Raw genomic sequence first — 14557 nt, 5'->3', positions numbered from 1 at the left:
GCATTGAAGCCAGAGCATCATGCATGCTAAATAAGTTTTCTACCACTAAGGTATACCCTACATCCATGGTGGAAGCTTTCATGCCACAATTACCAACAAACTCTTTAAATTAAAATTTTCCCTCCTGAACAGTGGTTGGTAAACAACTGCCAGAACACACTCCACTCCACAGGGAATGAAAAGATGAAGTGCATCCAGAACTGCTACTACAATATCTTAGCTTCTGATGTAGTGCTTGATGATAAAAAGAATACTCTAACTTATTGTCAGCATCACTGTTAACTATTCTGTTCATCAACATTTATTGAGTATTTATTGATTTCCTACTGTTTGCTAGGCAAAAATCTGGGTTGCAGGACACCAAAATGAATAAAAGTTATTCTCCACAAGAGTATAATCAATAAACATAGACTGTTAGAAAGATGAGGAAAATGGAGAGGGAGGAAATTATAACAAACCAAGCAGAGAGAAACATGAAATCAAATGATAAAAGTGTAACAAAGACTTTATTTCAGTAGTTCGGGGTCACTCAGTAATGTCCGCTTCTCCTTGAATACCTCACATGATACTGCCTTTGCCTTGTGGAGAGCATCGGGGGGCGGGGCCATAGCTCGTTTCACTTCACTCGGTTTTCTTATGGCTCCAGCTACAGCAAAGGCCCCCCTCACAATGGCTGGAAAGAGTCATCAGAACAATTTACATATACTACTTAGAATATTGCCTTTTATGAGGTACACAGACCTAACTAGTTTTGTTCCTGCACTGAAGACGATCCAAAGCGAAGGTTCAGTGTATCAGGCTCCAGAGAAAAGCTTGAGCCCTTACAGACTGAGGCAGAGACTCTCTAGGTCCTGCCTTACCGCACAGCCCTGCCTCTGAAGCCACAGGCACAGGCAATCCTTCACTTGTAGAATATTGTTTATAAGGCGAAGTCTTAAGTTTAAGTCCTGTGTCTATGGCTTCTCCTTGCCTTTCTCTCTCATGTACACATCATACAATAACCTTATCAGCAGTCACACCTAAACAAAATTGTCTCTGACAATTAGGGCTCTTTTTGTGTATACACTGAAATGCTGAAGTTAATCATTGTAAGAGCTTTAAATTCTTTGTGGGGGAAAAATATCTTGTGAGAGATGATTATAGAATTTTCAAAGGGCAACAGGACCTCTTTTTTTAAATTATGATATAATATTAAAGCATAATGGCAAAAATGATAGCATCCCCGCCTCACGTGATTCTTCAGTTAACTTCGGTAGAGGCCCTGTCTCTGCTCTGTGCACCCACACTGAAATCAGGAGTCTTGCCCCTATGTTCCACTTCCTTCACTCTTCCAAAGGTTGTTCATCCTAATTTCTTCCCAACTTTTAGGTCAACACATTAATTTTCCTTCCTGTCTTAATTACTTTTTGATTTCTGTGATAAGACACCATAACCAAGGAAATTATTTGGAGAAAGAATTTATTTGGGGCTAACAGTTCAAAGGGGGTGGTAAGTCCATGACCATAATGGTGAGAATAAGGCAACAGGCATACAGACTGGAACAGAAGCTGAGAGCTTAATTCATGCTTCGCAAGCGTGAAACAGAAAGCTGCCACGGAGTGGCCTGGGCCTTTGAAGCCCCAACACCCACCCCCAGTGACTCACTTCCTCCCACATGGCCACGCTTCCTAAGCCTTCCCACACAGTTCTACCGACCAAGGACCAAGTATTCAAACGTACAAGCCCACGAGGACCATTGTCATTCAAGCCACCACACTCCCTAAATGTGACTTAAAGATATTTCCACATACTACTTGATACATACACTTGCTTTGTTGTTACTGATGATACTGTTTTCTGCCCAGCATCTTGTATTAATTCCTTAGATTAGCATTTTGCACAACAAATTACAGTAGTTTTTGTAAGATTTGTTAAGCTGAAGCCGAGCAGTGTTTGAAAAAGCTCACACAATTCTTTATCAGAGAAGTCATGTACAAAGATTGGAGTAGCTAAAGTTGATGCGATGCTATAGGAAAAAATAGCCTGGGAAATTACCTAAAACTTCCAAATGAGGACAGTGAATAATGTGGAATTTTATTATAAAAATTCAATTTTTTAATCAACTATATCTTAAAATTTTAATGATTTCTGGACTTTCAATAGAGCATTGCGGATACACTGATACTTTCCACTAATTTTAGATATGTTGAAAGAACATTAACTTTTCCAGGCTACTTAGGAATGTCTAAGAGTCTGGAACATCCTAAAGAATGATAATTTCCTGTAAAATTTTGCAGTTCATATTCTGCGTGAAACGTCAGAATATTGTTGGGAAAGATTTGTCCATGATTTTAGTCATATCCAAGCAGGACAGTCTTTAGCTGAGATTATAAACCTTCTGGTTTTGCTCCACTAAATAGAATAATGATCATTCCTTGTTAATCTGTCAACTGTATCCTGCCTATCATTTAAAACCTTATTTGATGCATAGTACTAAGATAGCACAATTTCCTAAATAAACCAATTTACTTACTCACGTTTATAGCTCATTTTTGGAGTATAGTAATAATTGAATTACTTTTATATCATTGAGGCTTTGGGGGTTTTTTTGTTTGTTTGTTTGTTTTGGTTTGGTTTTGTTTGGTTTTGGTGGTTTTGATTTTGGTTTTTCAAGACATGGTTTCTCTGTGTAACAGCCTTGACAGTCCTGGAACTCTCTTTGTAGACCAGGCTGGGTCAAACTCACAGAGGTCCACCTGCCTCTGCCTCCCAGAGTGCTGGGATTAAAGATGTGCACCAACATGCCCTGCTCTTTTATATATTGTTAAAGTACAACCACTTTGGAAATCTATCTGGCGCTATCTCAGAAAACTAGGAATAAATCTTCCTCAAGACCCAGCTATTTCACTCCTTGGAATATATCCAGAAGATGCTCCAGCACACAACAGGGACATATGCTCAACCATGTTTATAGCAGCCTTATTCATAATAGCCAGAACATGGAAACAGCCTAAGTGCCCCTCAGTAGAAGAATGGATAAAGAAACTGTGGTACATTTACACTATGGAATACTACTCAGCTATTAAAAACAAGGAATTCCCGAAATGTGTGGACAACTGGATTGAACGAGAAATGATCATAATGAGTGAGTTAACCCAGAAGCAGAAAGAGTCAAATGGTATATACTCACTTATATCTTGACACTAGCCCAAGGGGCATGTCCCATGAAAGTCTTCACTTACCAAGAAAGTGGGACAGAGGGGAAGACTTCCTACTGGGACTCTAGGTGAGAGAAGCAAGGATCCAGAGGGTCCTAGAAACCTACAAGTAGAACATTATGATGGGCAGATCTGGGCCCAGGGGTTCTGCTCAAACTATGGCACCAGACAAGAACAATACGTACAGTAAACTTCAAACCCCTACCCAGATCTAGCCAATGGACAGGACATTCTCTACAGTTGAGTGGAGAGTGGGGACTGACTACCACACAAACTCTGGTGCCTGATATTTGACCACGTCCCTTCGATGGGGAGGCCTGGTGACACTCAGAGGAAGGATAGCAGGCTACCAAGAAGAGACTTGATACCCTATGAACATATACAGGGGGAGGAGATCCCCCTCAGTCACAGTCATAGGGGAGGGGAGTAAGGGGAAAATGGGAGGTAGGGAGGAATGGGAGAATACAAGGGATGGGATAACAACTGAAATGTAATATGAATAAATTAAAAATATATATTAAAAAAGAAAAAACAAAGGTGGAGAACATTATAATAAACACCACTGTAACATCAAAAAATAAATTTTGTTTATCATGCTTTAAATTTAAAAAATTCATTAAACATTTTCAATGTGAATAACAGTATCAGGTCACAATTTTTATCAAGGAGATTGAATTGTATACGTGATTATGTTTTATTTTAATTACATTTAAACTATCTTCTTTTTTCTGTAAATAAAAATGTTTATTTTTCATTGTTTTATTCTTTGATAGCTTCATACATGTGCACAGTGAATTTTATCCATCTTCATCATTCATTGTCCTCTCTAAACACAATGCATCTGGTCATTGTCTTTTTCCACTGCCCTCTCCAATGCCCTCCCTTCCCAACGGAAACCCTTCTTTCCAACTCCCTCCCCTTTATTTTCACGCCTTCCTCTTGTGTGTGACCCACTGAGCTTAATCAGAGTGGCTTGAGTGAGCATGAACAGAATGGAATTTACTAGAGCGTAAACACTGTATCAGTAGTTACTCTATGTAGAAACTTACACCCCGTCCCTCAAGCAGCCATCAGGTGCCCAGAATCCCCATGAGTAAGTGGAGCCTCATGCTTCACTCCCCACGCATGCGGAGACAGACTGTGAAGGTCCCAGTATTGTTTGGGTCTTGTGCAGGTAAATACACTGAATTGAGTACTTGAGTGTAGTACACATCTTTATTGCTATGCGTCTTCCTGTCCTCTGGCTCCTAGGCTTCCCATTCCTTTTCCATGAGCCATGGAGAGGTGATACAGATGTCCAACTAGAGTGCAGACTTCACTAACACGTATTCTCGGCACCTAAACCACTAGTGAGAGTCTGCATTCACTTCTGTCCATTGCAAGGCTGATAGCAGTACTGACCCCTAGATCTAAGTAAGTATTTAGAAGGCTGTTCAGCAACAGATTCATTTAGAAAAAAACATGGTAGGTTTCCTACTAGGCCCATGATCTTCCCAGCCACCAGCTCCTGCCCGTGTTTACAGTGCCGGGCATGACTTCCCTCCTGTGTGTGGAGTGAGCCGCAAATCCAGTCAGAAAGCAATTGGTTACTGCCCTAACAATCATGCCATGGCTGCATCAGAGGCCGCGTCTTGTGTAGTAGGAGGTCGTTATTGTAGTTAATAGGGATCACAGCTAGGTAAGACGATGGCCTCTTTCCCCAGCAGACTACTTTCTGACACTAGGAAATACAGAGCACAACACACACACACACACACACACACACACACACACACACACACACACACACCCGTAATTCTTGTTCTCACTTCTTTTTACGTTTCTCATTCCGTTTATTTCAGTTCTGTTTGTGATTGAAGACACAGATATGATAAACATGCTTAGTTGCTTAGAAGAAAACAGAATGGTACGGTCTTGAGTAGATAGTACAATAGCAAACTACAGCTTTCGGCTATTCTCTGTTCTTGATACAAGCTATACCATTTAATCCCTTTTTTAATGACCTTAACTCCTTCAGTGACTTTATGCCTTAGGTGCTGCACTTTACCAGCTGCTATATTCTAGGAGACTATTGAGTGTCCGTTTTAATTTTTTCAGACAGAGTCTTGTTTTGTAGCCTAAGCTGGCCTCGAATTTGCAACAGTCATCCTGCTTTATCTGCTAAGAGCAGCAAAATTGGGGAGGATACTTAAGTGGCCTCGAATGGTTTATATATAGAGAGGGGGGGAGGGTGTGTATGGATTCTCTGTGAAGCCCTGGCTGTCCTGTAACTCACTCTGAAGACCTGGCTAACTTCAAACTCAGAGAGCTGCCTTCCTCTACCTCCCTAGTGCTGGCATTAAATGTGTGTACCACCACCTTCAGCTCCAAATATAATATTTAAGAACCATTGTCTCATTTGCCATTTAAACTCTTGCTATGTGTCAAAGATAGTTCTAGATACAGGCATTGTTGTGTTGTTAATCCTTGCAGCAGGCCTAACAGAAAAGCATGGTTGTCATCCATGTTTCTAACAGCTGAAAACTGGGGCACTCATAAAAGCAAATGGTCTAAGAACGTAAACCCAGCAATTTGCATGGCTAGAACTTAGACCAGTGATTCAGTCTCACTCAAGAGTGTTGGCTGTTAATGACTGCGCTATTGCCTCTACTTCCTGCCACAACTAAAGCCTTTCTTTTTTCATTTGAATTCAGATGTGAAGGTCTCACGAGCAAAAGCAAATAAGAAATATAATGCTAGGCTGCTTTTCCATCTAATTTTAAAACATCTCAAAATAAGTAGTAGCAGGTAACCTCTCTTTTATTATAAATTATAGAAAGACAAAGTTCTCCAGGTACAGTTCAACATTTACTGAACAATTAAAACTTTTTTTTGGTAATTAGAATATTAAAAGATACATGAGTAAAGTTAAAGATCACCATATATGTCTCAGCTTCAGGTCAATGTACTTTAAATTTGGTGAAAATATAAGTATAGATTTTTAAAATTATTCACACATATATTATTAGATGTACCTGTGCATATATAATCTACTGATTGAAATAGTACAGTAACTTAAGTAAATTGGTATTTGTAAATGAATTTATTTGAAAAAGAATCTTGTGAACCAAATTTGTACCAAATAAGTGGACTAAAAATAAGTAATATTACTCTTGCTAATAAACACCATTATTCTCTTTATATAGACATTTCCAGGGGAAAGAGGCAGCAGATTTTGAATAATTTAGGTTATGGGTCTTTTTTAAATGATTGAAGTTGAAAGGTGAGGTGGACTAAAGTCATTTGCCACCTAATTTAATTATATGGATTTTTAGATTAATGAATTTGATTATTAATGTTTTATGGTATCTCAGAAACAATCCCTTTTATTTTACATTTGAAGTCGATTTTAATAAAAATGTATATAGCTGTAAATTGCAAGGTCCAAAAGAAACAAAATAAGTCACGAATATGATAAGTGTTCAAGTGATGGCCACTTGTCATTCAAGTTGTATTGGTCAAATTGTTTGTATCTATCAAATATTTATGTTGGACCATTATTCCTGACGGATTTTTATTAAGGTGCAAGTCTTCAACTCACGAGCAGTTTATATAAAATATAAAACCTGCCATCACTTATAATTAGAAAGTTCTCAAAAACTTGACTAAATAAGGATGTTTCATCATAAGGTGTATAATGAGCAAAGAAGGTCCATTAGCGGGAACTCTCTGACTTGGCAGTTCTGGCACAGCAGCAGCCATATTGGATGCTTTTAGAGGAAGACTCCAGCTAGTAATGACGCGGTAATAATACTTCGTTTTTTTCTACATTATAACAAAACAAATATCATTTGTAATGTTCAAAACAATTATGCAAGGATGATATTATTCTTGTCATAATAGACTGTGAACATTAAGGGCTAAATAACCTGCCTAAATTTGCTCAGCTAGTGGGAGTCTCCTCTGCTCCAAGCGTCCAGGCGCCGAGGTGCATAGCCTTCCCTTCTCCTCTCTCCTTTCCCTTCCTTTTAATGTTCTAGCTTAAGGACTTTTGGCAGCTGATTTTTTTGTTGTTGTTGTCAGTAATAAAATTAAATTGTGTCCATTAGTTTTAACATTAAATGCATTTTATGAGAATAGGTCATTAACATAAAATATTTATGTTGGTTTTCAATTTACTAGAATTGTTGTGCACCCACGAATCCCCTGCACCCTGACTGGTCCACTTTACTATCTAATTCTTTCAGTTCCAGGAAGATTGAGCTATTGTAAATAATAATGATTTTTTTCCTAATATTTCTAGGATTCATCAAAATTCCAGCAACTGCTCAGAATTAAACTTCTCTTTTTTTCTCTTGGCTTTTCTAAAAACGCCTAGGTTTTTATTAATTAGATTTTATGTTACCTCTAGGTTTTCAGTGAGGCGCAGTGGATTAAAGAGAAAGTTGGTGGCTACTAGAATTGATGTTTGTAGCTCCAGCGACAACTTGACCAGATTTGTTTTCCTTTCACATTTTAATCAGAAATTTAAGAATTGTGCTTCCTAATGCCAAGCCAAATGTTTATTTCCCAAAATTTAGCTAAATGTTCTTCCCTAAGGCCATTGCTGGTTTGAAACTTTTAATGGCCCTCATTGGGGTGTGGTGAAAATGCTATAATTACTTTGCTGAAAACAAGGGCTTCTTCATGTAAATTTTTGTTTTAGGCTAATTACCGCTCACTTCTGTCTTATATGCGCCTGAGTGGGGTATTGCAGTGCCCTCCACGGACAGTTAAAGTGCCGACATAGGAGCGGCGGCTAAGGAGCGCTGTGTGCGGTATACTGACAGCTTCTGCGTGTTTGTCAATCTGTGTCAACAGCATCCGTCAGGATGGGATCCACATAGAGGGGCAGATACTGTCTCCACTAAGTCCTCGGACAGTGATGTAAGTGATGTATCCGCGGTTTCAAGGACTAGTAGTGCTTCTCGTTTCAGCAGCACAAGCTACATGTCCGTCCAATCAGAACGGCCGAGAGGAAACAGGAAAATCAGGTAAGAACACTTGGGCAGCAACTGCTCTGTGTGTTTCAGGTCTTTTTTCTCTGGATAAATAGTCTAAAGTATTGTTATATGTTGTAAAAGTAATAGTATATTCTATATTGTTATTTTGCTTTATCTTGGTCAGTTTTTATGGAACTGATGACAGTTCTGTATACTAAATTACTTGAAATAATATCTTTATGCCTGTAACTTCAAAGCTAAACTACAATTGTTAGAACTTTATTGAATTAAGATGACTAACTGGAGGTGTGAATTTAACATTCTGATGAACATGAGAAACAATTATATTGGAGGGTATTTTTTCCTGGTTAAATAGATTATGTTAATTCAAAAGAAACATGTTGCTTTTTAAATAGGAGGATTCCCTATCCTCTTGACAGTATTGTGAATACATGGAAAAATTATTCACTGTCTCAAGAAAATTTAGTGTATGTTTATCTTTTAGTTCCCACTTGTCTTACTGATCCGTAGATACCAGAGCGCTCTCTAACGGGGAGACTGCAGCCCTAGCCTGCTTCCATGGTCGGCTGTGGCTTGCCAGCGCATCTCTGGTGTGCAGTGGGAAATGCACTCAGCACGTAGATGGTTTAAGTTTCACCCAAGTTTTGATTGTTTTCATTGCCTTTCTGTTTCATTTCACTTACATTTTTTCTTGACTTTTTTCTCTTTTGTGTTTCTTTGCATGCCTTCCATTTGTGTTTCACTCAAAGGCCAAAGGGAGGGGAAGAGGGAGGGGAAGGGGGCGCTCAGCAAGAAGAGACAGTTGAGTTGGAGCAAGAGGTAAAGGAGGAAATAGTTAGTGAGGACGGGAGAGGGAAGGAGCCGTCAGAAACACGCGATAAGGAGAGAAACAGAGAGTCAGGCGAGGAGCAACAGGCACTGGACGCCCCTGAGCAGGGGAAAGAGAGAGAACAGTGGAGGAAACAGGACTTGCGAAGGAGTCTCTCCCAAGAGGACGACAGGTAAAACCGCGCGATTGTGTGGGTCCCCAGCAGCAACGTGCCTCTGTCCTTTTCCTAAGTGTCATTTCACAGTCAGAGTCATCTCATGTTTTTTGTTTTGCCTGTGTGTGTTAGCTTCTAACATAACTGAATAATATGCTGAAATCACCATCAGAGAGGTTGGCCTGCCAGTGTCCTTGATTTATACCCACCAGATCTGGGAGTCGGATTGAGTTTGTTTACCAGCTCAAGTTTGATTTTAGGTTGCATTCTTATCATGAGGTCACCATAGATTTTCCCCAACTTCCCCTTAAAGATGAGTGAAAGGGGAGCTTGCAAATCCTTTTACCAATGGTAAAGGCTCTTTGGGGGGGAAAAAAGGTAATACCCTTAAATAAGATTCTGAAGGGCCTAAATTTTCAACATAATTTATAAGATATAATTGTGTAGTAGAAAAACTTTAAAAATGAGTGAAAATTGTATAAAGCTTAATATAATAGGTTTCTTATCTCCTTGGATATGTGTTAGTTTTCTGGGATGTTGCAGCACAGTCTGAGATGTGAGAACAGCTGTAAAGCAGAACAGTGGTCTCCGTCTGGCATGTGTTGCTCTTACTGATTTTGCTTTATGAACCAGCATCTCAATTTTAGCCCAGGCTGGACCTGAACTTGCTATGTTAACTCATGCTGCGTCTCAAACTCATAATCCTCGCGATTCACCCTCTTAAGTTCTCAGACTCTGGCCATGCACACGACACTTTCTGACCCATGATTCTCTGGATGGAAGTGGTGGGTGTCCAGGTCTCATTGGAAGGCAGACATGTTAGATCGCTCTCTTCTAAAAATGCATGCAGTTAGAAAAGCTGCAAGACCAGGGTCGTGGCACAGGGGCAAAGACACACAGTGAAACAGAGCAATCGCTGCCTCTGTAATGGGAGTACAGCACACAGTGGGATCAGCAGCACACAGTCAGACTTCCCCTTCTCAAGGTGAAGGGTTTGCTTCAGTTACATATTTTTGAAAATGAAAATTGAAAATAAAGTCACATTAAAGAAGTCAAGTTTCCTGGCAGAATTTTTTTAGATTACACAAATTTTACTTGAGGAGCAAAACATGTTTGTTTGTTTGTTTGTTTGTTTGTTTGTTTGTTTTTTGTCAAATTTAAGCTGTTATATCAAAACCCAATTGCATATTGAGCTTTTCCCAAAGAGAAAGAAAGGACAATTGAGATAGTAGTTTTCTCACTTAGTATACAGTTCTATGGTGTATATTTCCTTTTTTCTTTTAGATATCTCAGCACTCTATAGGTCTTTAAAGCACACAGTAAACATAAAAATGTCTCTTCAGTAAGGCACATTTTGTGACTTGACTTGAAACTAGTAATTTCAAGTCTGTTGTTTAACTGGATAATTACATTGAACTATCATATAAGTAAAACAGCCATTCCTGACTTGTGGGAATTATGATTATTAATGACTAATTCATAGGGAAGAGTTTTCTGAAAGAGACAGAGGGTCCTTTTTCTCTTTAAAGAACTTAGCAAAATTTGAGTCTTGTGTGTTCTCTGTGAGCTGTACAGAGAAGACATGAGCCACTGTGGCCGGCCTGGAGCCAGGCTTTCTTACTGGACACCTGGCTTGATGGGCAGAGCACGAATGCTTACGGCCTATTCTCTTTGCTTTTTAAAGGCTGCTAGCACCATTTTCTCTAGGTTAAGAAGACCACTTTATTTTATGAGGGCAGAGGGGATAAGTATATTTCTCCAAGATGTTTATCAAGGCATGGTCTGTAAATTGTAGAAGGCTAGGTTGATGTCTCTAGGCAACTTATATTTCCTAAGTTAGCAAGACATTCATGCAGTTGTTCCTAAGAACCCTTCCGTGTTATCCATCCATCATGACAGTGTAAACTCTTGAATTTGCTTTCATTCCTTGGGGTCAGTCTAACTGTCTCTATTCTGAGGGAAGGTATGTCTGCTTCTTCTTAGCAGTTTTGTGTTTTGATACTTGATATTACAATCATAGCTTGTTTAAAAAGTAAAGATAACTTGATTTCTTTTACAACATTGTTGGAAACTGTCTTATTCTACAGTAAGCCATGGACGTTTCATAGCTTTCATTTTGAATTCACGTTTTATCAAGAGAAAAGAAGCAACAAACTTGCTGTTACGATTGCTACCATCTTTGCAAAATTAGACCTTGCTGCAGGATACATATTTCAGTGCAGGACTGTATTGTCTACTTTTAGTGAGTCATATGAAATGAATTTGCTAAATGTTTCAGAGGAAAATGGATAGCAAAAATAAATTGAAAATGATTCCTTAAATGTTAGGTTTTGTAATGTGATTAATGGATGATTGCTACTTATATATACACACATGAAAATTTCCCACCACCTTAGTGGTTAAAAATGGCATACTGTAGAAGGTGCACATATATTATATACATTTTATTATGATATGTAGTATGAGAAAGTAGAGAAAGTTGTATTAGATAAGGTAGTAAGAGATAAAAAGAAATCATTCATTCCAACCAATATTGATTTAGAAAATTTCTCAGGTACTGAACTGTTAACTGAGACAGAAATGAAGTTAAACATTTCTACATTGGAGGGTAAAATGGTTTCTTACTAGAAGCCTCATTGATAAACCTACCAGAAAGCACAGGGAACAGGAACTTAGTACACAAAGAAGTGAAGTTAAACCATCTATAATGGAAGCTGAAACCCAACCAATGAAAAGAATCGGCACATCGATAGCTTTGTGTCTAAATTAAACTGTATCCATTCGTCCATGCCCTGTTCTGGGGACACAAGAAAAAGATCAAAAGTTAAGAAACTTTTCATAAATTTTTATTTGTAGTATATCTATAAATGCTACAAAAATACTTTTCTTTTTTAATAAAGATTACTCTTCTGATAGGAATGTTTTTGGAAGAATATACTGATATAGGTTCAAGTTTTCATGATTGTTTTTATAAAAGATATTTATACTATTTAATTATTGAGGCAGGAGAGTAATTGTTAATTAAATATTGATACAGAGGTATTGCTGGTGGGATACTAGTTTTACATCACATTATACATTATAGTTAATGATAAAGTGTTATAGCAGACACAGTGACTTATACATTATAGTTAATGGTAAAGTATTATAGCAGACGCAGTGACTTATTCCTGCCATCCCAACACCTGAGAGGCTGAGACACCAATGTTGTCCCAACTTTGAGACTAGTCTGGAATACAATTTGATTCTAGCCTGGGCTACAGAGGCAGGCCCTTTTTTCAATAAGAAAAAGGAGGAGGAGGAGGAGGAGGAGGAGGAGGAGGAGGAGGAGGAGGAGTTTGCAGGAAGAGGACCAGTAACAATATATCATGTGAAAATAACAATGACCGCGACTCTAAAATGCAAGTTCTCCTCCTTGCGCTGTCCTATATACCCGCGTTACCTTTCTAGTCGATTTACCTTGCCAGTGCTCACCCTCTTTTCCATAGTTTAGATGTACACAGCAGACAGCAAACAGGAGAGTAGGCACATTTGTCATTCTGGTGGTGTGGCCTTATACTCAGGGACTCAAGAAGTAACTGGTTCCATGGTAGCCGGGAGCACACTCAGCAGCTGGACGTGCGTCTATCAGTTGGAAGGTGTTTTCACAAGCAGCCGTCATTGTTTAACACTCCACTTATTAAGTTCAGTTTTGTCTGCTTGTTTTTGGGGAGCATTTTCCATGCTAACTCACCCGAGAGCACACAGTGGACGTATCCCCTTGTAGCTAGTGGCATCAATGCCTTGTGTTTTCTTTAGGTATTTCGTTTCCAATGAAAACACAGCTTATCTATAGTAACATGAGAATCTAATTCTTACACTATTTTATGCTTTATGTAACACCTAAACTTAAAAAGAAATATAAATACTTGAACACCACCCTAAAAATTGTGATTCTGTACATTTAGAGTAGGATTGTCTGTATTGAAAAGGAATGTCCCAGAGGCTAAGGATGCTGTCCATCTTCTCCTTGGACTTACTGTATTTTCTAATGAATCCAGAAATCAGATTCATGAGTTTTGGAAAAAGAAAGCAACTGGGATTTTGATAGGGGTTGGGTTCAGTCAATTTGAAAATAACCACCATTAAAAAACTTAATTATTTAAAATATTGCTGTTACGTGTCAGGGGAAAACATTGTGTCTGTTCTCTCCTACTTTCCCCGGCATCTGGGAATCAAGCTGAAGTCACTGGGCTGTAGAGGCAGCGCCTGTGGGCTGAGCCATTGCCCAGCATGGAGCATTGCTGTCGGTGTTAAGATTAACGTTTTTCAGTTCACAAACATGAAATGATGTTTTATTTACTTTTTCTTTACTTTCTTGGAATTATATTTATATTTTTTATGTAGTCATGCACTTTTAAAATACTCTTCACATTTTTGGCACTATTATGAATGGATATTAACATTGGGTTTAGATTATTCATTGCTAGGATCAACAAGTACAATTTATATTTTGGTTTACTGATTTTGTACACTACAATTTTCTACGACTCTGTATAAAATTGCTTGTCTTCTGTGATTAACAATAGTTTTAAATCCTATTTCACAATCTGAAAGCTTTGATGTCCCTCCCATGGTATTGACCTGAGTGGACATCCATTAGAATACTGAGCAGAAGTGGCTAATGGAGTTCTTAAAGCAGCCTTTGCATTAGCTACAAAAGCCTTTTTGAAGATTGTGTCTCTTAGTGATACTCACCCACTTTAGAATACAGAAAACTTTCCTTCAAAACTTTTCTTCCCCGCTAAGAGCTCTGGCCATCTTATCCATCACTGGAAATACAGAACTCAGTGCATAGAATTAGAATCATTATTACCTCCCAACTTATCAAACAAACAACCCCAAAAGATAGCTTGTTCCCGTTGTTGTTGTTGTTGTTGTTTTACTCTCTAGGGGTCTAGCATACCATACTCAAACTTTCACCACCTGAAAGCTTGGTGTTGCTCTTTCCTAGCTTTTCCCCACTGAGCATAACTGCTTCTCTCCAGCCTCCAATCTTACTGACTTACTGACTGAGTTGTGTCTATCTTCCTAACTCTGTTCCTGCTTTCATAATTTAAACTCTTCTACTCTCATGGATACTATTAGAAAATTCTTATCTCTTAAGAAAAAACATAAATGTAAATGTTATATTGATAGAGTGACAGACACATAGGCAGTCAGTTTTTATGAAGTAGTTAATTTGTGAAAACTTCATAAAAAGTTGTCTTTGCTGAATATTGAATATGATACAGTCACAAACATTGACAGCTAGGTAAAGGATCAACATACTGGCTCACACTGCAAAGCTTGCAACACTTTTACCAAGTGAACCATCCAAAGACAAAGGTCATGTTACCTGTTACATTTGTACTAA

The 14557-nt window shown here is 38.5% G+C and overlaps 1 protein-coding gene across 45 annotated transcripts in view; it reads left to right on the top strand.

Annotated features, from left to right (window-relative positions):
• The window catches only part of RIMS2 (regulating synaptic membrane exocytosis 2), a 458924-nt gene that overhangs the window by 348925 nt on the left and 95442 nt on the right, over positions 1-14557 (top strand). For 27 of the 45 annotated variants that reach the window (XM_084751247.1, XM_084751282.1, XM_084751281.1 and 24 more), the window contains one exon: positions 8037-8209. The exons of 17 other annotated variants lie outside the window; for them this stretch is intronic. In XM_084751247.1, the coding sequence (XP_084607373.1) occupies positions 8037-8209 (173 nt within the window). Of the gene's footprint in view, positions 1-8036; positions 8210-8928; positions 9181-14557 lie in introns of all 45 variants that reach the window. One more of the 45 variants, XM_084751276.1, reaches the window with a different exon arrangement.

The sequence above is a fragment of the Acomys minous genome, assembly GCF_964271855.1.
Source record: "Acomys minous genome assembly, chromosome: 12".
NCBI classification, from domain to species: domain Eukaryota; kingdom Metazoa; phylum Chordata; class Mammalia; order Rodentia; family Muridae; genus Acomys; species Acomys minous.
The sequence above is the reverse complement of the archived record's forward strand: the minus strand, read 5'-3'. Positions and strand labels throughout refer to the sequence as shown.